The 27,290-nt window shown below is 34.6% G+C and overlaps 1 protein-coding gene and 3 non-coding genes across 5 annotated transcripts in view; all 4 read right to left on the bottom strand.

The window, feature by feature from the left end:
* The window catches only part of LOC119642262 (helicase domino), a 36,375-nt gene that overhangs the window by 6,188 nt on the left and 2,897 nt on the right, over positions 1-27,290 (bottom strand). For both annotated transcript variants that reach the window (XM_038041348.1, XM_038041349.1), the window contains exons 2-11: positions 25,430-26,141; positions 25,053-25,347; positions 23,786-24,122; positions 16,835-17,581; positions 15,349-16,603; positions 11,672-11,995; positions 11,389-11,575; positions 9,263-11,323; positions 8,713-8,934; positions 2,453-2,488 (exon numbers count right to left, since the gene is read on the bottom strand). In XM_038041348.1, the coding sequence (XP_037897276.1) occupies positions 2,453-2,488; positions 8,713-8,934; positions 9,263-11,323; positions 11,389-11,575; positions 11,672-11,995; positions 15,349-16,603; positions 16,835-17,581; positions 23,786-24,122; positions 25,053-25,347; positions 25,430-26,130 (6,165 nt within the window). In that variant the 5' untranslated portion in view covers positions 26,131-26,141. The remainder of the gene's footprint in view (positions 1-2,452; positions 2,489-8,712; positions 8,935-9,262; positions 11,324-11,388; positions 11,576-11,671; positions 11,996-15,348; positions 16,604-16,834; positions 17,582-23,785; positions 24,123-25,052; positions 25,348-25,429; positions 26,142-27,290) is intronic.
* LOC119642311 lies at positions 16,675-16,794 on the bottom strand. Its single transcript, XR_005247999.1, has one exon. It is a non-coding gene; the product is annotated as a small nucleolar RNA Me28S-Am2589 (small nucleolar RNA).
* On the bottom strand, positions 20,361-20,450 carry LOC119642312. Its single transcript, XR_005248000.1, has one exon. It is a non-coding gene; the product is annotated as a small nucleolar RNA psi18S-841/snoR66 (small nucleolar RNA).
* Positions 24,200-24,310, bottom strand: LOC119642310. Its single transcript, XR_005247998.1, has one exon. It is a non-coding gene; the product is annotated as a small nucleolar RNA Me28S-Am2589 (small nucleolar RNA).

Genomic DNA, 27,290 nt, shown 5'->3' on the forward strand with positions numbered 1-27,290 from the left:
TATATATATATATATATATATAAGTCTATAGCACTTTTAGGTGCTTTTTAAAGATATTGATAATTTTGAGTATACTGTTTTTCTTGCAAAAGATTTTTGGTGCATCGTTAGATGAGAATCTAGATATTATTATACCCTCATCACTCGTAGTACAACGATAAATTAAGTTTGTGAGGATGTATGCAACACCCAGAGGGACTTGAAGTATATCCGCCTTTTATTTTATACCGATGTAAGCTTGTCTGATTGTCTGTCGGTCTGACTTTTTGTGTTTAACAATTTGACGTAACGACGTCTGTAGATGCCCATTACGTGTGCTTGTAGAAGCATGTGACGTCTGTAATAATTCTTTGTAGTATATTGGAAAAAAAGTGTGGTTTGGCCCAAGGAAGAACTCTATTGAAAATAGTTCGGATAGGACCACTTTTTCGACCACATTCCATAAAGGCTTTATTTTGAAAAGTCATTATATTTATATTAAACAGAAGTAGAATATTAATTGGAAAATTCAGAATGATAGGAGAGTTTTAATAACTAATCGGAGGAAAGCTCGCTAAATTCATTAGTTTGAAATAAATCCGTGCACCAGACGCCTTTGCTATGTTATATGCACAAGTAACTACAACTGCGCGCATTATAAATAGAAAAGAATGACTGAAGGGATCTCTAATTTTAGCTCAGTAAAACTAGTTCGGTAATATTCTCATCAGTGAAACCTTACTCCCGAACAGGTTTAAATTACTTTAATAATTTACTCCTGATCAACCTATGCTTAGGAACATATCTTCAAGTGGGTTCCTTTACCGTTTAGTTCGGTTGGTTCAATCTAGCATAATAAAGTGGACGAATAGTTCCAACCAGGAAAACCTTTGCAGAAAAACCGAATAAACTGAACTGAAATCCTCAACATATGACACTCATTCGTTTATTCAGCCATTTTGTCAAAATATTTGCAACACATGGAACGAAATTTCACTCCATAAAATATACATTCGTCTTCGGCTTCAAATTCCAAATCCGACTTCAGCTTGAGTCTGTTTCTGCATTTTTGTGTGATAAACATGCTCCCGTGCGCAAAAGTGAAGAAATTGCCTTCAAATTTCACAAAAAGATTGGCCCTTTTCGCACGCAGATTGGTGCTGAAAATGATCCTAATCGATCGAAGCTCATGGTTGCAGGCAAAAATAAATTGAGAACACTTCTGCTTTCCGAGTCCTTTGCTCATAACCCACAATGTGTACGCCTAGATCGACTAGAACTAGTTGATTGCGGCCCAGTCATTATTGCAGATTATGAAAAGTTAGTTTTCTCGTTTTTTTCTAACCTTTTTCAGGATAAAGCGGCGGATGTATGAAAGCTTCGCTTACATATAAGTTTTCTTTGATGTTCACTTTTAAGTTCACAAAGAACACTCAACAAGTTTAGAAGAGTTTCTGAAAGTTTAAAATTTTTGGATATTGGGCTTTAAAAGAAAAGGTAAGCTTTGGACTTAATCATTCTTTAACATTCCGTGAGCCTCATATATGCGCTATTATTATTGTAAGCATCTCAATCATTTAAATCGAAGACAAACAAAAACCAATACTCGACTTTGCCGAAACTTTTTTATGCGCGCCAAACTTTACCTTAAAGAAAGATTGAAAGAAAGGACAGAAAAAACTTTCATGCTCCACTATACCGGATGCGCGAGGCTGATTGGACAATTTATTAGCAAAAGTCACAAAAAGCAGAGATGTTCTTGGTTTATGTTTTACTGTAGGCATATCCCTCAAGGTGGATATGCTTACGTGCATTCCGAAGTTGACAATTTGATCAAGAATGTATACACGTTATGACATTATTGAAACTCACTTCTGGTCGTTATACGTATTTCGACAAAAAATAAGTTTTTAAAAAAGTGCAATATTGAATGGTCTTTTTCATTTTCCTGTAGGGTCACCAATAGAAGCTATACTCAAATGTTTATAGTTTTGTTGCTTGTGCTAACAAAAAAAAAAATAATTTCTTCCCTTCTAAAAGCAGAATGTTCTCTATTAACGTGGCATTATAGGTGTGTCCTTCCACCATGTTGGCCATTTCCAATACTTACATGCGAGAACTTCCAATATTTCTGCCAATCTTCAAGCCGGAAGCTTCGTTTTTGGGACGAGGGGAGCGTTTAACATAGACATTACACTGACAGACAAACAGACAGTCAAAGGGACATACTTAAATCGCTTCAGACCTTAATGCTGATCAAAAAATATATACATACTTTATAAGATCTCTGCAGTCTCCTAAAAGCAGAATCTTCTAAAAGTTTAGTTTTGAGAAAAAGAAGGCCATAAGTTGCTAAGTTAGCATTGTAGAAGCAAGAGTAAAATCATAAGAATCGAACTTACTTTCCGCAATAAAAATAAGCCTTTTTGACTTGTTGCTTCTTTGGTAGTTTTTGAAAATAAAAAGCACTTACCGGCATTTCTTCCATAGTATTCGAGGATATCCAGATCTGCATACCAAGTGCACATGCATGCGTACACGTACAGCGATATTGATTTTTTATTTTATTCATATTCAACACCCGGCAAAGACCAAGACCCAGTAGTGAAGACAGTTTTTTTTTAATTCAATTTTTTTTTAAACGAGGTAAAAGGGAGGCGCGCAGATAGAAATGAAAAGAAAAGAAAAATAATATATGTTTTAGATATTATTTTCTAAACAAATTTTTTTGAATTTTTTTGGTGTACCTTCTTTTTTTTTTTAAACAACGCAATGAATAAAGCGTTTTATTTAAATGTATAGAAAAAAAAAGGAGAAAACATTTCATTTATATTTCTTTGGATTTTTCTTTCTTTCATTTAAACTGCTTAAAAGTAAAAACAATTAAAACAAATCTAAGGCCGTTTGGAATGGCAATTTTTTCTTACCAAGAATCGATTTTGGAATAAAAAAAAATTCCATAATTGGGAAATGAAAAAAATGTGCATTTGGTATCTTGTTTAAAAACAAAAAATAAAGCAGAAATAAGGGAATAAAAAAATGTAAATAAGTAAAGAAAAATTAATTAACTGAGAAAAATGAATGTATATAAAGGCTTTAAACTGTTTTGGTGCCCATTTTTATAACAGAGATGATAACAAATCTTCAATATTTAATATTGTAATATTTTTATATTTTAACTACACAAAAAAAAAAAAAAACAATTAAATAGGCAGAGACGAGCAGTGAATACATTTAGTAAGAAAAAGCGAGATAGAGAACTAATTGCCATTACCAAACTTTAGATTTAATTATATACTAACTTTCTTCTTTTACTTTTTGAAATTTTTTCTTTTAATGTTATTAACTTAAACAAAGAAAAAAAATTTAAAACAAAAATGACACCAAAACAGATTGCAAAAATTTGTTTAAAAAAAAAAAAGTTAATTAGAGAGAAAATAATATTTCATTCTAAACATATAAAATTTTTCTTTCTTTTCTGTAATAATACGTTCAAAATTATTTAAAGGGCCAAAGATTATTGAAATTGTCTTCACTTTTTTTTAAAAGTTATTTTTCAACGGGCAACAGGCATACGCACAATTACAACGCACATAGGCAAAGACAAGAAAGATGGAGAAAAATTCATTTATATATAAATAAAATTTTTTCAAATAAAACACAACTCAAAACTTCTAAGGGATCATCGTTATTCTTATTGTTTTTTTCTTCTTTTCTTAAAAGCTTTAATTTAATATTTTAATTTATTTCCTATAATTATAGGTTCTTTTTTTCAGCTCCCCTACTTTTACATTCTATATAGCTACACATACACATAAGTTATAAAGTTTATAATTTATTATTTATAGTAATAATAGTCATAAATGTAATAGTAATAATAATAATAATAATCATAATAATAATAGTGGTAGCAGTAGTAATTGGGCTGAAATGATTTTTAAATAGATACTAATATAGTTCACTATTAACAGATACCTTATGTATAAAAAATTTCTTGATAACCTCTACATTATATTTATATTTCATAAAAAAAAAAAACTTCTCACAATAATATCTTACATTTCACCGCAAAACAAGACAACACAAAAAAAAGTTTGCTGGAAAAAATGAGAAAGCGGGAATTTGTTTACTTGCGGATCCTAAATCTAATCACGGCTTACAATATCTCTCGTAATTCTTTCTTCTAGTTATATAAATGGTTATATGTATATATATATATATATATATATATATATAAAAGAGGTCTTAAATATTTTTTTTTTGTAGTAGATATTCAAATTATATTCCCAATGATTTGGTTAATGTAGGCAATATGAAATAGACTCTCCCCTTATGCCTAACTGATTGACTCAAATTCAATGTCAAAATTTTAAACTGTACCAAAGCATCATTTCTTAGTTCACAAAAATTTTATTTCTTCCAAATGTAATTTCAAGTTGTTGCCTTATTAGTTAGACGCATCAAGTAACCCATTCGCTACCAAAGTTTCCTGGAAAGAACGTCCACCAGATGCCAATATTTTTGAAGCCGATAAAAAAATGTCATAGACATGTGACGTCGGGCTGTGGGGTAAGAAAACACTTTGTCACATATGTGTGACCTCGGAGTTGGGTAGAAAACCATTTTGCCACATATATGTGACATCGAGCTACTATGAGAAACTGCTTTGTCACATATATGTGACGTGGGCCTTTGGTAAAGAACTGTTTACCTACATATAGGTGACATCGGGCTGTGGTAAGAAATCGCTACGTCACCTACGGTTGGTATCGAAAAGGCTAACATGCATTTTTTCTTTAAGCAAATTTTTCGTTCCGTCAAAAGAACACAGTAGTCTCCCTAGAGCGACAGTCAGAATCAAAATTAATTACAATTAACTTCAAAATACAAAAGGCGAACATATTGCTTTTTCTGATGTAATACAAAATGCTAAAATAGTTTTTATAAAGAGGATGCAGTCATCTTGAATGGTCGATTAAGTGATCTTATGAGACCACAATAAAGATTGATTCTATTTCTGTCAATCAAAAAATTTTCAATCAGGTTTTAACAAAAGTCTTGTAAAGATTTAATGGCTGTTTGTAAGCACTGGCTTAATCAGACTTTTTATTTGCCTTTCGTCAAAAAAATATCGGACATTTTGATTCCGAAAATTCATAAAATCATCAAAAACGCTATAAATCTAGGATTGCTCGAGAAGTGAATATAAAGGAATTTTTTGCATGAGGTAAGGATGAATTGTCTGAGTGATATACAGTAAAAGTTCCTTATTCGCGGGGGATACGTTCCATAAAAATGCCGCGAATACAGAAACCGTGAATACGGAATGGTAATTTATATGGGATTATAGGGTATACGTTCCTAGGGAAAAAAAAAAAACAGTGGATACGGAATTGTAATTTATATGGGATTATAGGGGATACGTTCCTAGATGACAAAATAAAAAAAAATCAATTTAATTGAATGTGAATGTGAATGTGCATTTAGTTTGTCCCTCTTTAGGCAATTTGTTATTTGAGGAAATTACTTATCTGAAATGACCTAATTTTGGGATATTCGCAACAATACTTTATTCATTGAGTAATAAGGTTCCTTTCATTCTGTTTGTTTACATTCTCAATAAAGGAAGCGCGAATAAAGAACTTTTACTGTATATACATATTGTTTTGAATTCTTCCTTAGAATTCATTTTATATTTTTTTTAATTTCTTTCTTTCTTTTTTAAACACTATTAACATATACATCTCGTACGCTATATTGTTGCGATTGTTATGCTATTATTCGCAAGATTCCCGTCCGTCGCAGATAAATTAACAAATCAGTAAAACCTTATTCTGGCTTTTCTATGAAAATTGCCATTACTTGCCAATTTTTTTTACAAGAAATGTCAACCGAGAGCACGTGTTTTCGTCCGAACCACAATAACAACAAAAAGAAAAGGTTAAGTTTTGGTAACGTTAACCTTAAATATTCCAAACAGTTGAGTATTAAAAATTATGTCGCAGTTTTGTCTGCGCTTTCTTATATCTGTTTAAGTTCGCGGCTTTGAAATTCTCTTCTTGATTTTCATTTTTGAATAAAAGTAAAAGAAAAAAAAAATCGTCCTAAATTATCCCCCAGGAGGTTGCTAAACAGAATTGAACTATTATTCGAACTTAAAAACACTTCAAATCATATCAAAGTAGAAGATATGCACAATACTCTGATACTTTGTACTACCGCTAGCAATTGCTTGCATACAAGAGGAAGATGAACCAACGGAACTAGCGAAAAGTTACATTCAAAGAAAACTTGAGAAATGTCAGAAATTAAATATTAAATGAAGTTGACACAAAATTAAGTTTTTTGTCTATTTGTCTGGAAAATCGATGAAAATATAAGAACAAAGGCGAAATTAACCGTCTCCCATAAACTATAGTCCAAGTAAAATCTCTTTGTTGTTTTTCACATATATACCCCTTAAGCTCTTATTAATAGCGGCAGTTTAAAACTTTTACGAGATAAAATAAATCACTAACCAACTTAGGAAAAAAACTATTAAAAAGTAACCGACAAACACTTCAAATATGTGGCACGGGAGATTAGAAAATTCATAATGCAACAACAACAATAACTTATTAAAATAACGTCAATACTGTTGCAAAATTTTGATCAAGAATAATAACGATGTAAACTCAATCGGAAAATTCTCTCATCGACTTAACTTCGTATTTATCATGAATTGTTTTTGGGACCATTTGTAGTGCTAATGTCATTATATTCTCCGATAACTCCCGCATCGGAACGCGGTGTCCTTATTAACCAACGTTGCAAACTCTGTGTGCCCGCAATTGTGTTATCATTTTTGGCAGTCCTTTTTACCGAGCTACTTCTAAGCGGGGTTGAGATGCAAGTCAATGGATCTTTATTCGCATTGTCGCTATTTTCTTCCACATAATTGCTACCAGTACTCTCTTTGCGAGCTTGTTTTGCTGTGCCCGAACGCAAAGAGGCCAATATTGGGCTTTCATCTAAAGTCCAAAGATTAATTTTCACTGAACCTCGTGATCTTGTACGAGGTGTATGATTATCTATATCACCACCATCAGTACTCTGAAGATTGGATCGTGTATTGGTAGAATTTGTTTTGCCATTTGGAGCGGGTGTTCTTCTTGATGCAGAATTCATGTTGACAAGAGTTTGATTTTCATCGCTTTCCGATTCTTCCGAGACATTATAATATGTGGAATTAGTGGTGGTGTCGAGCATTTGTGTATGCGCATTCCATATATCCATGCTACTTGAATTACCAGTTTCCTGGTCAATAAGGTTTAAACAGCTGGATTTATCATTTTCATCGTCCGATAACTGAGCGCTTGCTCCTCCACCGTTATCGTCTGAACATTCCGCGGTTGAATCTATTCTGCTTATGCTATTCTGTATTGTCTTACCACCACCACCTCGCCCTCTAACAGATGGCATTTTAGCCTTTACATGCGTTTTTGTTCTTACCAGCTTTTGCCGCTCATCCTCTTCGTCGGTGCTATTAGTATTAACGTCTTCTTCGCTTCTAATTTTGTTTTCTTCATCGACTTGCTGGCTAAGCATATCACTATTGCAGTCTACGCTTCTGCTATCTTCTACCACATTTCGTCTCCCTTCGTCACTGTTGTCTTTGCTATCGTCTTCGCTTTCAATTTCTATTTCGGGTTGTTTCAATTTTCTCGGGCTCTTTCTTATGCCTACAGCTCTTCGTTTCGCTTTGCGACCTATTTGTGTTACATTGGCCTTGCGTTTTAAGGTCATTCTTGTTTCACTAACCGTTTCTTTTTGGTAAAGTTTTTGTTTCTCTTTTCGCTTCTGCTCTAAACGTTTAGTTGCAAAACTTAAAAGCTTTTGATTTTTAACACCTGTCGAACTTTTGTTTGATTTATTTACAATATTCTCGGCTTTTTCTAAGGCATTAGGAACCAGTTTGCGTTTACTTGAGACATTTTTCTTCGCATTTTGCTTTACGTCAATTTCTGCAGGCATAGTTGCTATTGCTGCTGCTGCCATCGATGTGCGTGTAGTCTTTCTAATAGTTTTTGTGGAAGATTTAGTATTTTTGGATTCTTCATCAATTGCACGCCTACTATTCTTCGCAGCAATTGTTCTTCTTCTATTAAGACTGCCGCTATCAATAGTTCTTCTTTTAAGCCTTCTATTACCGCCCCTCGAAGTAGAAGTATTATTATCGAACTCTTGATCAGAAGCAGATTCATTTGCCTCGCTTTCGTCATTTACTTCTTCATTGCTATCTACTAAACCTACCCGTTTCTCCGCTCTCTTTTCGTCTTCTTCTCCACTGCCTTCTTCACTTATACTTGTACTGCTTTCTTCCTCATTTGCAGTAACCTGTTCCTCACTCTCTTCCTTGCCTTCATCTTCATCCTCATCCACATCCTCATCCTCATCCTTAGCGTCCTCCTCTTCCTCTTCCTCCTCTTCGTTTTCATTCGTATTTCTAACCTGTCGACTATTTTTACTCTTTCGACCCGCCCTTCTTCTACTGCTACCAATTGTTTGTTTTTGCTTTTGTGTTTGTTGGCGTGTGCTTAACCTACATGCGGGCTGACGGCCCCTACGTTTTGTTAACAATTTTTGATTTTGCGTGCCCCGATTTCTTATTCGACCACCAGTCCTCTTACTCGACTTACGATCTAATTTAGCTCTCTGCCTATTATTTGTTTTATAATTGGATGATTTATTAACCTGATTCGTGGCATCCTTGCGACTGTATGTCAACAATTCTTCTGCTGTTTCCGCTTCCTGCTTAAGCATTTCTTCTTCTTTTTGCAGAGCAGCCAGACGATTTGCCTCCCATTCACGTTTTTGTGCTTCAATTTCCTCTTCGGCCGCTCTTAACTGTTCGGCTGTCCATGCAGCTCCTGTTTCCTCTACAAAGCGCATGGCATAACGTTCGATGGGCGATAGCTACAGGAACAGTAAAAATTGTTATTATTTTGAATAAAAGGTTATTTCAAAGTTGCATTAATTTTCTTAGTATTTTTTTTTTTTATTTTGTACGACGTTTAGTGATATAATTAAACGAGTGAAATCGTATTAACTATGTCTGAACGTCCAACATTATTAATTTTAGCATTAGAAGTTCTTATGAAGAATCAATAGAGATTAATCTAAACGTTAAATTTCCAATGCTTTCAATTATATTCATTTAACGATTTAGATACAGACAAAAACATCCCGGTCAACCAACAGAGCAACATAGTACTGCTCGTAATTCAAGCATTCTTACACTTACCTGTTTAACTAAGTTTTGCATTTCCAAATCGGCTTTACTTAGTTCGACGTTGCAAGCGCCTTCAGTGGCCATAGTTTCATCCAACGGTATATTTTCATCGAATTCTGCCAGATCAGCAGCTGCTTCTGCCTTTGCAGTTTTCGCCGCTTGAACATCTTGCTCGTCTTCTGCAGCTGCTAAAGCATTCTCGAAAGCTTTCAATGATTGCTTTTCCAAGTCGATTTCCATTGCTCCACCAACCATCATTTCCGAATTCGACACTTCGTGCTGATATTGCGTACAGGAAGAAGCATTCGTTGCCATTGCTATTGTTGTTGAATCTACAGCTTGTTGTTGTGAATCTATATTGAATAAATCCTTTATCGTAGAACTCTTGAAGTATGACGTTGTAAAATTTCCACCTTCAATGGCCATATCGCTGAGCATGCGTTTTTGATTGGCCTTTTTGAGTATATTCACCTCAATAGTTTTCTCAGAGACCAACCGATAAATATGCACGTCCCGTGTCTGACCTATACGATGACAGCGATCCTGCGCCTGAGCATCCATGGTAGGATTCCAATCTGAATCATAAAATATCACAGTATCAGCTCCGGTTAAATTAATTCCTACACCACCGGAACGTGTAGAGAGTATAAAACAGAATATCCGCTTGTCGCTATTGAATCGCTCCATAAGAATTTGTCGTTGCTCCACTTTGGTAGCACCATCCAAACGTAAATATATGTGACCGTGATAGTTGAGAAATGCTTCTAATACGTCCAACATTTTAGTCATTTGTGTAAAAATCAGGATACGATGATGATCGCCTTTAAGTTGTTTTAGCAAACGATCTAATGTTTGCAATTTACCACAATCGTATTGTATTAGACGAGGATCGGGAAATTGTGTTGTCATAGCCGATATAATTGGATGTAAGATAGATAATTTCGTTGACATTTCCCGTTGGATTGTGTTCTCGGTTTCTAATTGCTGTAGTCGGTTAGTCGACGTCAAATTGCGTACGTAGAAGCGTAAACGCGGCGCACAAACGGACGGTACATAAATAACAAAATTATTAAATATTTGTTTTAAATTTTCACAACGTTTTTCATATGATTTAATTATTCTATTAAGTGTCCAATTATCGGAGAAACGAGCCATAGCCGTACAACAATTGCTATAACTTCTCGTATGCCAAGTCGAGTATCTCACCTTATGATTGGCATTCAGGCATTGCTCAAGCGATTCACGACAGTCGGCACCATAAATAGGCGTGGCCTCTGTTCTACGTTTATTTACCGTAGCCATTAATTTCAGACGGGCGAAACGTTTCTCTTTACGCTGTTGAAATATTTCAGTCATTTTATAGACCGAATCAAGTTCTGAGCAATTGTCATCTATCTCAGATGGTTCAGTCTTAAATTCTGCATTATTATATATTGAAAGGCGGGTGCTTGTATTGGATTTCACCTGTCGAACTAAAGCTGAAACTAAAGCCGTTTCGTCTTTTATTGATTTTGCTGCCTTGATATACAACTTCGCATCACCACTACTATTATTGACTGTTGAAGATTTTGCAGTTTCTCCTATTTTTTGTATCTTAGCCGGGGTAGGGCCCATATCATCAGTGTTAGTACTGCTGTTGTTACTATTGGATACTTGAGATCTGGTTACCGTAGTCGTAGTTAAATTAGGTATTATCACACCAAATTTTGGTTGACCCAATGGATTAATTACGTGATTTATACGTTTATTTATACGACTCTGTGACGAATCCACTGATGCCGGCCCGCACACCGGCACAAGTTTATTGCCTTCAGTTTTCATGGTCGGGCTTGCGCCAACACGTACCGCTTGGCTACTGTGTGTACGAAGATTTTGTTGAACTTTTGGATCCCTTACACGTACATGAAATCTATATTTTCCAGTTGGACAACGAGGTGGCAGTTGCGGCGCAGTATCAATTTCTTCGATTAGTTTACGCGGGGCAGCCAACAAACGTGATTTATGCGACACATAGGCGGTAAGTGTCAATTCTAATTCGATCAAGAGCAAGTTAAGAGTATGTAAATTGATTTGCTGCGAATATTTTAAAAGAATAGTTTGGCATATTATAATGATTTTTTATCAAAATATGTATTCACCATAAACGGATCGTAGTCTAACAAATCACAGACCAAACGCGATGTTTCATATGTAATGCCCTCCATTTGAAACGGTGACATTGTAGGTCTTACTTCGAACATATTCGGATGATTGCAAACCTTACGCAATTGCATTAACACATTTATCACACTCAACAAATTGCCTGTTTGGAGTGTTTCCTTCGTCCTAGCGAAAATATAAAAGAAAGGAAACAAGTGTGAAATTAATTCACTGTGTTGGATGAGAAAAAAAAAATGCCGCTCTTTACACAAACAAACTCACTTTGCTCGACTCATAAAATCGTCGTATAAGTAACGTTGACGATTAGATAAACGACACATAATTACGTGCTCGTATTTCTTCGGCATTTGTTTTTCCACTTCTTTCTTAAGACGCCGCAGTAGGAATGGTCGAATTACTTTATGCAAACGTTGTATAAGTTGATCGTTATACTCAAGATTGCCTTCAATCATACCAGTCATAGGATTTGAAAACCATTCTTTGAATTCACGATGTGACGAAAATACGTAAGGCATTAGAAAATGCATCAAAGACCATAATTCCATTAAATCATTTTGCAATGGTGTACCCGTCAATAATAATCGCCTAGAAATAAATGCATTGAATTATATGTGATATTAGACCCCGTGGCTACCGTACAAAGCGGTATTTATTTGAAAATGAAATTCAAATATAATAGTTTTAAAAAGTATAATAAACTGTACTTAAGCTTTTACTTTAAGGGAACTCTAAATAAATGATGAATTAAAGAGATCCTTAAGAGCTTAGTTAAATCTCATTAGAGAATCTTTTTCTTAGCACTCAAGCGTAGTGCTTATATCATTCGTTTAAAAAATATAAGCACGGATTGTAGTGCTTTCAAATTTGCTATCTATAGAAATTTAAGTTTTAAATTTTAGTTTTAAATAAAGCCTTCAAGATAAACGTCACAGTTTTTGCCGCTATAACAATTGATATGTATAGATGAAAATGGAATTTGGCCATAGATGGCACTGGCTGACATGTCTAAAGTCGTCGTTCATGTCCGAACTTGGACTTATCAGCTAGCATTTCTTAGGACGACATACATGTCTGAAGTTTTACAGCTTGAACAATAAGCAGTTGTAATGTCAAGACATATCGCAAGGCAAAACCATTGTTTATAAAAACGAATATGTCGAATTTTCTTCCAAATAAAGACTATTTTGGTTTTCTTCGTCACTCTAACTGGGTATGAAAAGGGGACCTAGATTCAAGCATACCATCGGCATCTATCGCAGGATTGAATCAATATGTCAACATACTCTATGTTTGATGGTACCAAAAGCGTGCTGTCTGTTATTAGTTTCCACAGTCCATTAAAATGGTTAATACCAACAGTTAGCAACAGTGAGTAGTTTCCAAAAGTTGGCTGTTGGAAAAAAAAAACGAGCAAAATATCAAGAGAAGTAGCAGAAAGTCATTTTTTACATGACATCCGTACGTCCGTCTGTCCATCTATATGGCGAAAAAGATTTATGACATGTTGGATGCACTCAACTGGGATACGTAATGCACTTGCTACTTATTCATCAGCCTTGGCTTCATCCGCTTACTAGTTATTTGCACCGACATGACCCGTACTTACTGAACAACGCTTCACTTTTTGCAAAAACGCAAGAAAATGAATTGACTAGTTTGCTCTTCACCAGGCAGGTAAAAAAAATTTATAGGTAAAAATGGGATATATCTCGAATAAAATATTTTTTTTATCAATTTCAAACAATAAACATATATTATCCACATAAAAAATTCCGGTTTCATATTTACATACATGGTAATAGTTTAAGGTTATACGAATAAAAAAAAAACTGCGGAGAATATATTTAACATTGGCACAATTTAAGTGCGCAAACAGCACTTGCACTTTTCAATTATTGTCGAAAGCTCTACTAAGTGATGATTCTAGTAAAAAGATGTCATCACCTTGCAAACTTTTCATTTTCTTTAGCATTCTTGTATTACTCTCTAAGAAAAGGCATCAGAGAATTTAAAGAAGACAAGAATGCCTACACAGAAATGCTTACCGCTATAATAGTATTGGAAATATACTTAGATTAGCCGTATCTATCTCTATCTGTCATGATAGCTTTGTGGTCGTCTCGCGATCCTATTGTGTGCACTTTCTATAAAATTTCAACGTTTATATATTCATATTCGTCGACTATGTACTATCTATCTGCTGAAATTATTATTACTTAAAAGCTTGCCCCAAAAAGATTACGACTTAATTTTTGGATTTTAGGTTTTACTTCTCTTAGGTTAACACTAGAAGCGCTCGGTGGAATCAGTACGCCTTTTCCAACTTTATAGGTCCAGGAAAATGATTATCAGGCATGTGCCAACTTCCGAAAATTTTTTGTTGATTTTTATTTATAAAAAAATACCTCCATTTTCTCTACCTAGTTCAACACCAACCACATATACATACTTATACCTTATACAATTCTGCAGCCATAAAATAAAGATTGGAAGCTGAAATTTGGCAGAAATGTTCATTAATTGATATAGAACTAGTTTCTGCCCATACACACGACCGAAATTGATAAGAAATTGAAAAAAACTCAAAAGAATCGAAAACTCTTCCTGCTTTTAAATCGAAGACGAATTTCGGTACAGGGTATACTAGATTTGCGAAGATGTGTACAACCCTCAAACGAATTCGAGATGGACCCACCTTTTATTAATCCGATCGATTGAGAATCATTTTCTGAATCGATCTAAGACTATCTGTTCGTCAATGAACCGACATTGGACCAGACAGTCCAATGTCGGTTCATGTAAATTTATGTTCAAGCTACAGGTCGCAATTTTTGAGATATTTTGCTGAAATTTTGTACATGGTTTCACTCAAGAACGAACGCTATTGATCGGTACATAAAAGTGGCAAAGTTATAGTTATTCGGCATTTTAAATAGGCGTAAAAACTTAAAAAAAACCTTGGACCGGTTTTTATATAGCCAAAACATATTATTTTAAATATTGAAAATAAACTGACAAAGATATCAACCTTACCAAATTTGGACCACGTAGGTCCATTTTTTGGATACCTCCGCGTATGAGGATTTTCATGAAACCTAAAGCCTTATATGGCAAAAGAGCCTAATTCTTAATTGTTTTATGATGAAAATTTGTTGATGAGAGTAATTGAATAAAAAAATTATGTGGACTTAATTTAAACCGCATATCTTTTAGCCACACCCCATATAAGATACCTCATAAGTAAGGCCTTTTCGCAAAAAGGTTTAATTTTTAATATTTTATGATGAAAATTAATTCACATTAGCGTTTGAGCAACAAAAATTAAGGATAGTGAATTTGGATCACACAGGTTTGTTTTTTGGATCCTAACATATGTAGGCGCGATCGCGAAACGCACTCTTATATGGAGAGAAAGTCGGACCTATAATAATGGGTACTTTTTGCATGCACATTTTGGTATATTATTATCAAAACTAGAAAATAACTGTACTAAGCGAAGCGGTGCAGGATATGTAATCGTCGACGTTGCTCGACTATAATGTTCTTACTTGTTATAGTGTTAAGTTTAGTGCTAAAAGTCTTAAGAATTTTTGTGGAAAACATTATAAGAACACCAGTACCGTTGACAACTTCGGATTACCAACGTGCAGATTTTGTAAATATACAAATAGCGGCTTATTAAGCGAAGTTGTTTGTTGAATACAATTAATAGATCGCTGATAATATATGCGACTGAAGGGATTAATTAAGATTTAATGGTTTACTCTTTTTGTTAGCGGTTTAACATTTCTGATGCATTTTAAAACATCACCGCTACGCTACCCGTTGTTTGGATTCCTTTTGCACACACTTACGATTTTTTTATTAAGATGTTCTTTTTAAGAACAAGAGTGCGCTTTTTTAAGGTGCGATATGAAACTAAGTTGAAGAAATCTTACCTTTCAGTAGAAAAATTCAATAGCAATTGCCAGCGTTGTGATTTAAAATTTTTTATATTTTGAGCTTCATCCAGTATCAGATATTTCCATTTCTTACGTCGAAAGCTTTGCTGATCTTGTACAACCAGCTTATAAGATGTTATGCACACATGAAAGGCGTTCGGTTTTGTCCAACCAACGCGTTTCATTTTTCGCTCTTTTTGTACGCCATAATATGTAAGAATTTTAAAGCCAGGACACCATTTTTTGAACTCCATTTCCCAATTCAGCATCACAGACGACGGCACAACAATCAAATGTGGACCCCAGTTACCTTTCACGCAAGCTAAATGTGCCAGCAAAGCTATCGTCTGTATAGTTTTACCCAAACCCATTTCATCGGCTAAAATACCATTGAGTTTGCGCTCATTCATAGTCACTAACCAATCGAGACCTATATGCTGGTATTCACGTAATGTATGTTTTAAAAGGAACGGTACCGGTGTTACTACATTCGTAGACGACAATGTATTGCCTTTAGGTTGCAAACTTTCAGCTAAAGCAGCAGCATCTTTAATCATATCATCTTTGCTATTAACATTCGCATCTTCGAACAAGCTTTTAAGACCATCCGCTTCCTCTTCTTCGGGTGTATTTTCTTCATCGCCTTCTTCCTCAAGATCGTCGCCTTCATCTTCGGAATCTTGGTCGTCACTTTCTTCATCAGCAGTGGACTCATCGTCGGAATCTCTACTTGGCTTCACAATAGTTTCTTCATTCTCATCATCACCGTTACTCCCGTCGTCTATTTCCATTTTTTTACTATCTTCACTTTTTTTTGGTTTCTCTTCTACATCCGTATTATCTAAGTTAGTCGATGTGTATCTTGCCAAGAGCTCGACTACTGTCAAATCGTTATCGGCTTCAAGTTCATCAATTTCCTTTTGATGATCTATATCCATTTCTTCAGCCTCTTGTTTACTAATAGTGTTCTCATCATCTTCACTAGTTTCGTTAACAATAAATTCACCATCATCGCTATCAGTGGATCCTTCATCATTCTCTTTCAAATGATTTTGTTTCTGCTCTTCAAGTAAAATTTTGTCACGATTCTCCAAGTAGCCTTTGGGCAAATCCTTAATAACATCATTCAATTCCATCTGAGATTCCTTTTCTAAAGCGGCAATCTCAGCATCAACATCCATTGCTTCTTCTTCCTCAGCTTTCGCTATTGTTTCTTCGTCGTCGTCAGAAGTAGATTCTGGACGAAATTCCTCTGCAAAACATAAGAACAAAAAAAACCGTTGAACATCTTTCAAAACTAAGTATTATTGTCATTTGTTAATCCTCTTCATCAGACAAATGCCTCGCTTAATGCGACATCCTATTTTGCTTTCCAGCTAACTCAACTCAAAAATAGAGTGTAAAGAGCATATGGAATCAGTGAAGTTTTAACATCATTAGGAAATGAAACAAGCGAACATAAAAAAATTGCTGTTGCACTTACCGTCCGTATTATCTCTTTTCGGCGAAGATATTCTGCTAGAATTTATGCTGGGATTTGCGCTGGCGTCCACTAAAGACTTATTCATTCCCTCGGCTAATTGTTGAGAAAACTTTTCCGTTTGATCCACGATAAACGATAGATGTTGATCTAAAGCTTTTTTGCGTTTCTCCTCAAGCTTGGTATGATGCTTATACTCTACTAATTTTTCAACATTAGACCAAAACATTTTCACTTCTTTAGCTATAAAAGCGGCCACACGTTTCAGATGTGCCTCCTGAGCCTTTTCCGCCTTTTGAGCGGCATTCGCCTTATCTTGAAAGTATTTTTGAACCATTTTTGCACATTTTTTTGCAGCTGCCTTTTTCCATTTACGTTCCTGAGCAAAATCAGCTGCCAACCAAACCATTTCCTCGAGAAGATAATCCCAATGGGCTTTTGGTCGGGCCGGTTCCAATTGTTTAGGTAAACGTTTTTCCGTCCACAGTCCCTCCCTCTGCAGTTCCATGATACGACGCATAACATCAACCTCCTGTTTTGCTTTATAGCTGAACTCTTGAGCACTATTAGCAGCCGTCGTACTTGCAGACGCTACCGTACTGCCATTAACTGAACTCGCGGGTACTAGTAAACCACTTGGGGTGGGTGAATACAGCGGGGGTGGCGTATTCGATGCGATCACGCTGTTACCATTACGTCTCAAAGTAGTTGTACCTTGAGCTGTACTGCATGGTATCAGAGGAGTGCCACCTAATTGCATTAAAAAATAAAAGAGCAACAACAGCGATTACATTGAAATTGAAAAAAATTTTAAAAATTTCCTTTTATGAAAAAATTAAATTGAAAATGCAAACATTTTAAAAACCCATTTAGACATGCGTTTATATACTATTAAAATTAAAGGAAAATTACGAAAAGGTATTAGTAGAAATTTTTTATTTTATTTATTTATTTATTTTTTTTTTGACGATATCACGATAGACGAACTCATGCAATATATGTTTTTGCCTACTTTCTATAAAGAATTTTTAAAAATCTCCTAAGATTTCATTTTGTTTGTTAATAACAGTAATAAATATTAAATACCGAATACAAGTCAATTATCCTAACATCCTGCAGAGATGTATAATTTTCGTAATCTCATGACAGGAAGATTATGTTGTACGTACAAGCTGTGCCATGACTTTCTAACATAGCTTCTAGACTATAATATAATTAACGATGTTAACAAAAATGTTTGAAAGTAATTTGCTTGTAAACAGAGTCATCGTTCATTCCGATGTATCGCGGAAGAACTTTGCATCTGCTGAATTTTTTTAGCACGCATTTACGATTTTCAAGCCAATTCGATTATAGCAAGAAAGTGCTTTTTAGGTGCGCTGCCATGTAAAACATGCAACCAAGTCTTCTTTTACGTCGTCTTTCACTACTCGATTTTGAAATAACACGTTTCACCATTAAGAATCAACACACTTTTCTACACAAATTCTGCAAATTAAATTTGTTTTTTTTTTGTAATAAAAATGAATTGTTTTTGTTTTATAAATAGGTAATGCGAATTTCATCATCACTTTTTTTGCAAGGTTTTTAGAGTTTTTCACCTTACGTGAACTTTTAAGGTGTTGAAAAATATCCCCCATTTTCCAAATGCAGCATGTATTTTTTAACATTTTTTTATTGCACGATTTTCTAAGCAACGCACTTAACGTGTAAAAAAGAATTGGATGTATTAACAAGATTTAAGGAATTTTGTAATAAAAGTGTAAGCCTTGATGTTAAGATTTTTGGCAGTTTTAGTGGCTCACTCAAAATATGATTTTGTAATGTAGGGCACTACTGTAGTCTGCCAAAATTCAATTCTCATAATTATCGCATTGGGACTGTTTAGCTAGTAGACAATGGGATCAGTTTTTCGTCTTTTATGCACACCACTAAGCAGCGCAAAGAAGTACAATCCATTAAAGATTTTGTAAATTATTATAGTCTAGACGACCTGTCGCGTAGGATTTGAGATCGATCCATCTTCTGCTATACCAATCGATTCAGAGTCATTTTCTGAAAGGATTTGATCTGATATCTGTCAATATATTTTTGGGTTCAACGTGCAGGTTGCAAATTTTTTTGTCAGACCGAAATGTTGTCAGCACAAGGAACCGCCCTATTGGCAATGGCATGGATCAAGCCACTTTTTCGACCGCTCCCCATACAACGCCTTTTTATGGAAAGTTATTATATGAAAAAATTGCGGAGTAATGGCGTTTCAACATTCTAAATTGATATGATTAATTTGGTTCGGATGGGATAATTTTTCGAGCTCCCCCTCCTATAATACCTCCTATTAAAACTAAATCTTCATATGGGAAAAAGGGTTTAATTTCGACCATGCCTACTTTTTGGATCTCAGGCCATAAACGATTCTCATCGAAAATAAGCCCTTACATGGCAATGAGGTGTAATTTTTAATATTTTATGGCGAAATATAATATTGATACTAATTTGGCACAAAAGTTATATGGAGCAATGGACGTCGATCGATATAAGGACTCTCATGAATAGAAGGCCTTTTCGCAAAAACGTTTAATTATCAATATTTTATGATGAAATTTGGTTCATAGTACCAATTTGCTACATGACTAGAAAATGTGTGCTTCTAGACCCCGTTATTTATACCGAACAAAAATGGGTTTTCGTGTGGAAGAAAATCTAAATTGTATTTTGTTTAGAGAGAACAGGTGAAAAACAATACTGCCTTTAACAAGTACAATGAATATGTCTACTTTTGACCACGTCAGTTGCCGGTTTGAGCAGGTCTTTCTGAGAGATCTGCCATGCCTTTATAAAAAAATTATTTACAGTTTTTGATGCATCATCACAAAAACAAATGGATAACAGGTGCGTTCGTCCGTCTACCTTTTTGTTCGTTAAGCACTTTTGATGCGTGTATGTAATATGCTTTCACCTTCAAAGGCGGAAGAAATAATATACTCGCCATTCTGTCCGAAACGTTCGAGAATAAGGATGACAACATTTCATAGTTGGTCAGAGTAATAAATGTGTTTAAAACTGTTCGTTGAGGTCGCAAAACATGATATAGAGAAGTTTTTTGTTGTTACAGTTTCAGATGAAAGTTAAAGATCGGATTAAAGTTAATGACCAAAATTGTCTCATAAATATCCTCGTATTATTGTAAAAACTAGTAACACAGCATATGCGTTTTGGAAATTTCTGTATTCTCCATAGTTATCTAAAAGTCTAACTATAACTATAGTTGTCCCATTGCATAATTTTCAGTTTTTTAATATATACTGATTTAAGACAATAGGCCCCCATCATCTGTCGCAAGACAAGCATGTTCTTCTTTCTTGAAATGCATAGTTCTAGATCGACGCAAGCACCCGCACATCCTAAATGTTCACAATTTCAAAACCTTGATAACAGAGTTTTAAAAGTTCTTCACTGATTAGAAAAAATGTGAACCTGTGAGATAATCACATTATAGCAGATGGATCAATCTATAATAAGATATTAGTTAAGGTTTTACGTAATTGATTTATTCTGGCAAGGTAACAAATTGTCTACACTTTAGAATTAATAACAAGTGTCACAGAGTGCCCTTGCCTTTATTATTACAAATAGGCCGGATATACCAGGAAAAACCAAAACAGTCGTAAAAGTAGAACAGAAAGTTTCATTATAATTAAGTTAACATGTTTGGGCAGCAAAATCACTATCTTCCTCATATCTGCAAAATGTATTGAAAAAATATTACACACACGATTTCTTCTTAAGCAATTCTTAACTTTATTTACGATGAACAAAAAGATCAAACAAAACTTCTATTAATCTAACTATTATTATTTATTTCAAAACACATTGTGTTGGGCCTGCAAGCAAGAGAAATTTTTTTGATTTGTCACCATACAATCGGAATTGCGGTCACAATTGACAAAGTAAAAAATAATCTGCATCTCTCGGATTCTAAGAAAACGCTAATCCGCATTCTGTTCTATTCTCAATATACACAAACTTTGACTAATGTACATTGTAGTGTCATTGCAATTAAAGGTGTTTGGAGAATTTCAAATTACCGCATATACAAAAAGAATGTGCATCCCCGAGATATGTTGGCCGACAAATTCCATTCTGATACGAAAGCAATGTAAATGAAAAGTTATAAAAGTAAGGTGGGTTTTTATTGCATTCGCCAATTGGATGCTAGAAATGTGTGAAGAGGATCGTTCCCTGTCCAATGCATACGTACACATGCAAGACAAGAAGTAATGATACACTTGTGATTCGAAAAATTCAAGTGAAAGCATTGCAAAACATTCTTAACAGTCCTCGCATTGGTGATGTAACTGGTTACAATACCTCTTCACCTCTGCCGGCTGGACCATCGAGGTGAAATCATGCAGTACTATTGAGAATGGTTCAGATTGGATCACTTCCCCTATATTATCTTATTATGAAAAGTCGTTTTAGGAGTAACTGCGTAGTGGGACTTGGGCCCTATACTGTACTATAGTGTTTACCGTAAAAACTCTTATAATCGGAAGAATCAAACTGTGTTCAAAATCGAAATTGTTAAAACTAAGAAATTCGATAGAAAGTTGTAATGTTAAAAGATTTTGCTATAAGGAATTCAAAATCAAATCATACAAAAAAAAAAAAAAAATGAGGCTTTTAGAATCTTTTCAATATTTCAGATCTACAAGTATAGAATAGAGAAAAAAACAAATGCAACTCAAGCAACGACAAGAATAATGGAATACAATGCTTAATTTAAAAAAGTTTTACAAATTAAAAAAACATAAATACACCGAATGATTAAAATGTGAGCGAAGCCAAGTCATCTATCTATCTACCAGAAAGCCAATTTTACACGAATTTTTAATGAAATGATACGCAATGAAAAAAGCCGGCTTACGTACATACAAATAATAAAAATTATAATCGCAGAAATAGAAAACACATTTCTGCAAACTCTGCCAAAAAAGTACCCGAGATTACTATGACTAAAACAACTTTTTTCTTTAAATTATCATTTTAAAGTCTCGCCCGCCTTAGGCGCTAGTGCTTTAAGACTTTAGTCTTGGGATTTTGTTTCCCTGGCTACATATATTATAATAATTATAATAACAATAAAATGTATTTCGAAAAATGCATGTAAAAGTTTTTTTTTTTATTATATCAAACGACTCAATTTGCTTTTCATGAAGCGTTACGAGCTCTCTGGGCCGGCAAAAGCGTCATATGTCGAATAAGAATCTGCAGCATTTGTAGAATTTTGTATCAGATAAATATCTTTACCAGAACGCAAACTTCTTTTGGTGCGAATGCAAAAGGTCACTTCCTCCGATAATCGGTCGAATTAAAATAATATGTTTCATTTGTGTTGACTGATAGACCTATTTCAATCCGGATACCTTTAACGAACAATGTTCTTTGCTAGTTTTGAGAAAGTAATAATTTTGTATCGATTAGGATTTGGAGAAGAAGTCCAGAAAACTGGGTTTCAACCATGCCAAGATTCCGAGGGGTAGCGTTCAAACTGAAGTCGTACGGTGATGTTATTATCGGTAGTAAAAATCGAAAAAGGAGACTCCAGAGTATCGAAATAAACAAAAAGTCCCCGTAACCTTTGAAATTTACGTGTTCTGTCAGTTCAAAAGTTAACCGCCTGAGTAGTCGAGTCAAAGCGGTAGAATTGCTCAGTAAGTGCTCAGTAGGTAAAGGCATAAACACTTACCAATTGAGCACACACGCAATAAGCCACTGCCGCTTCCCTGTTTCTCTCCGTTTCATTACTTTCTGAGCGTTGCCGTATAACGCCAATATTCCCTGAGTGATTGCTCATATAATAAAAAAAAACTCACTTACTATTGATACTTATTAATTGTAATTTCTATACATAGTCCCCTGCTTTTTTGACAGAATATACATGATATGAGAGCCTACGAAGGAATACAAACAGAGAAAACAAAAACGAAAAGAAAGAAATAACAATTAAAAAATGGCTTTTTTTATAAGTGATAAGGAAAGATTATTGAAATTCAAATGAAAAATGATTCATGAGAGAAAAAAATTAATTAATTTATATAAAAATTCGAAGAGAAAACATGACGCAAAAAAAAAATGTCAAAATAATAAAAAAAAAATTAGAAAGTAGAGTTGTGGAAATGAGATGGATACGATAAGCACCTGGCACCAAAGGTACAGAAGTTCCTACTGCAGGTGGAGCGGGTATTTGACCAAATACCATCCCGTGACGACCACCTAAAGGTCTACCCGGAATGTGACCTAGATTTTTCATGGTAAACAACGTTATAAAAGTTACAAGTATTACAATAAAATCAAAAAAATAAAAACAATAAAACAAGGAACAAAAATACACAAAGCAATTGTAAAACACAGTATACAACACAAACCGATTTTTTTTCTTTTATTTTAAGGCCAGAAAATATTTTTAACTAATAAGCAAACATATGAGAAGAAAAAAAAAAAATAATAATTTTTATTTTTTCAAGAGCCTAAAAATGAATATAAAAATTTTGGTGTATTTGTTAATGTGTTTATTAATGATTAAGTGCTTTAGATTTTCGTTGGCATGATACGAGTAGTTTTAAAATGAAAGATAATTATGGAGAATTGGTAGTAGAGTTAGTGAGTAAGAGAAACGATTTGTAAATAAAATTTGTGTTAATTTAGTTCAAAGCAAAGATAAAAATATAATTTGATTTTCTTCTTCTTCTCCTTCTTCTTTTTTGATTTAAAAGAACTTTTTAAAGGAAAAAATATGAAAATTTTTTTCTTTTGCAAATTTAAAAAAAGAAAATTATGAATATAACCAAAATATAATATTTAAGAAATTTTGTACAAATTTTTTGTTTAACTTTTTCTTTCTTTTCTTCTGCGCTTTGTTTGTCAAGTAGTGTAAATGGTTAAGGAACATACCTTGCTGGCTTAACTGTTGAACGGCAGCGGGTAATTTTGTAGAGACGGCCACTGGTGTAGCACCAACGGCCGGTATTTTAATTTCTGCTCCCTGAGGTGGTAAAATATTGCCACTAGCATCCGTAGTTGTCGGCAAAATAGTGCTTTGGATGCCTGCGGCTCCATAGTGAGTAGCAGCAATGCTAACTGTGCCTGCAGGTGAATTAATATTCCCACACCCATTGTTATTATTGCCATTAATGATATTCGTACGCCCATGAGTTGTTACCATTAAAGAGTTATTATTATTAATTGTTGATGAAGAAGTGGTGCTGAAATTTGCTTGAGATTGTGTATTCTGCAACGAAACGAGAAGGAAAATATATTTATTATAGCCAGTCCTTTAGAAAATTCCCCACTAAGACAGTCGCGCAAACTAAAATCAGGCAAATGCCTCGCTTAAGCGAACATCCTTTAAATAAAGTTTCGATTCTCTCCAGTATAGATTGAATCAACTTTTCAGTGACATGTTAACATCATATTGAAAAATTTATTAGATAATATCCGACGTCCACTATCTACCTACAATGACTTACTATTAGGCTCTGCACATATTTGAAACGCAAGTAATTCGGAATAATTAACCTTTGACCGCATGTTCTCTTCGTAGTTAACATAGGCGTAATAATCTTTTGATATCTTAATTTCACCGGTGGGACTAAATGACCGATCAGATTGAAACATTTGGATTCAAAGTTTTGGACTTCCAACGCGTCTTCTTTTCCTTCTTGAATTGCTTTAGTTTACGTCGTAGATTTGGACATTATCACGACCCAAATTTTAACTTGTAGTTATTGTAAAGGCTATGAATTGACAGCTAACCAGGTATGTTATAGTTTGTGCTCGAATTAACAAATATTTTTGATATATTTTACTGGTTAAAAGGTTAAGCGAACAAGAGAACTTTCTTCATGATATGTTAGATGATAGCATTGTTGATTTAATACCAAACAATTTATGCCTAAAAACCTCACCTGTTATCAAGCTTAACATATCTTTCAAATTTTATATTTCTACCCGCCGCTCCCTCCCCCCTCTTCCTTCGACAAATTTTGTCAGAAAACAATACGAACGGACATATAAGATTTTGGACTTCTTTATATATTAAAGAATTTTCCACGTTCATTTGTTAATTTCGGAACGAACACATCACAAATCTAGGGAAATCCTATACTAAGTTGGTGGTGAGTGTGATAACAATTAAATTAAATCGCATTTATTTACTAACCGTTTGTTGTGTTGCCTGCTGCTGTTGTGGTTGCTGCGTATGGCCAACCACTCCAATTATTGTTGCTATACTATCAGCCGTTTGATGCGGCTGCTGCTGTTGCTGCGTGTGTATATCTGTCGTGTTAGGGGTGTTCGGTGCTGATGTCCTTTCATCGCTAACCAATTGATCCAAACGATAAGCATTGCTGTAGGTGATGAACTGTGGGGTGGGTGGTTTTTTACGCCACGTCGGATAGTCCATCATATTGCCACCGGTTTGCAAATAAAACAACTCGGCGACATTTTCAGAATGTCTTAAAAAAATACAAAATGAAAGGAATAATACAATTAGGAAAAAAATTTTAAATCGTCCCTGAAATATTTTTTTCGACTTACTTTTCTTTTAAGCTACGCAACCGTAAATATTTCTGTTCTAAAATAAGTTTTTTCAAAGCTTGAGGATTATTTTTAAGTTTATTACTGTCAGGTGTTGCTATACTGGGTTTATTCAGTGAACAGTTGTGACTATGGCTGGTTGGCAGAAGGGATCCGACTATACATATATTGGGCGCTAAAACTGTTATTTCACCACCTGCTGTACTGTGAATGTCATCCAATATTTTGCGTTTAATTAAAGGCGTATTAATCGAAGGATCGGATATATTTGTAGCGGCCGTGACAAAAGATGAGTCCGTTCTTATTGTTGGCGCTGTTGTAGTTGTTGGTGTTACTGATGATGTCAAACGATTGGATGACGTTTGAGGCATATGCGTCAAGGATTGTTGCTGCAGCTGCTCTTGCTGCTCTGTTGTGGATGTAGTCGTCGTTGGTAACGGCTGTAAAGAATGTTGGGCAAAGGCTTGCTGAAAACTTCTCGGTACTGGACTTGTACACGCTTCACCCAGAGATGCACTGTTTTGTTCGTCGGCTGTTATAGCTAACGATAGGGGCGTCGTAGATGACGCTGATTTTAAATTGTTTGTGTTAATTATCCTATTTGATGATGTTATAGTAGTTGTTGATATGCGGTCTGGCACAGCAGGAGGGGCCGGGTTAGACCCTTGATGCCCCCCTCCTGCTGACTCACCTTCATTCATGTTTGATGCATCTAATCAAAATAAAACATTGTATATAGTCGAACTGCTCTTTTTTTTTACAGTTGCATTCTTTAAAAAGTTGGTGTTTACTGCTATGTTCACAGCAAAAAAAAAAAAAATTGGTTATGATTTCTTCTCTACTAAGACTTAACGGAAATAGCCTGAAGCGTATTCACTGCTTCTTTTTATATGGCGAGATTAAAAAAAAAACTTTATCTTGATCAAAATTGAGATGATAACGCACAATTCAATCTTGGTAAACGATAAAACGATTTTCTTTCCATTCAGGTTATATGTCTGCTAGCTAAGCTTCAATAATTGAATGTGAAATCGTATAAATTTACAATAACGGATACATAAGAGTTAGCGTCTAAATGGAAGAATAATAGCTTTCTTTAGCTTACTATAAATTTACCATCGTGCAGTTTGTCGGTATCCTTTGAGTAAACGTAGACATGTGAATGGTTAAAAGCCATGAATTGAAAATTTTCTTTGCAAAGGAAGAAAGCTTGAAAAGGTCTATACATGGATTCTTGTCCGAACAAAACTTTTTTCTTTCCAAAAACTAGACTTTGTTTATCCACGCAATTTTCTTCAAGAATAATGTAATATGTCCGATAAGTTTCTAGCATTTCAATAGACTTTTCATAGAACGATTTCTCAATACATTCAAAGTTTGCTGCAGTATCTAAAACGACCTCTAATCGTTTTACTTGATATCGCGATTTGGAATTTGAAAACAGATGTTAAACGCCGAGGATGAGAATTTCAGAATATGGGCACAGCACCACCGTGTGTTTGAGCAAAATTTTGTCAACTAGTTGCAGGTTTTGGTCGTTACAAACGTCCATCGTCACCCAAGCTGGCATGTACGCGTTTCAGGCCAGCTACCCCAAAATTTCACCAGAGGAAATGATGATACAAAGTCCACGTATGTACGATGTCCAACTGCTCTTTAATTTGCATACATCTATTGCCATTCAAAAATAAATAATTAACGGCAGCTCTATACCGTTTACCATTTCCAATACAACTGCGCGTTCAAAATTACTGAAACATTGGTGGATACTATTCACCGCGTGCACAAACATATAGCCCAAATTTTGTGGATAATTGTTGCCATCTTCAGGTTCAGATCTGAAGCTTTTTAATGAACCTCT

This window comes from Glossina fuscipes, unplaced genomic scaffold (genome assembly GCF_014805625.2).
Source record: "Glossina fuscipes isolate IAEA_lab_2018 unplaced genomic scaffold, Yale_Gfus_2 221, whole genome shotgun sequence".
NCBI classification, from domain to species: Eukaryota; Metazoa; Arthropoda; class Insecta; order Diptera; family Glossinidae; genus Glossina; species Glossina fuscipes.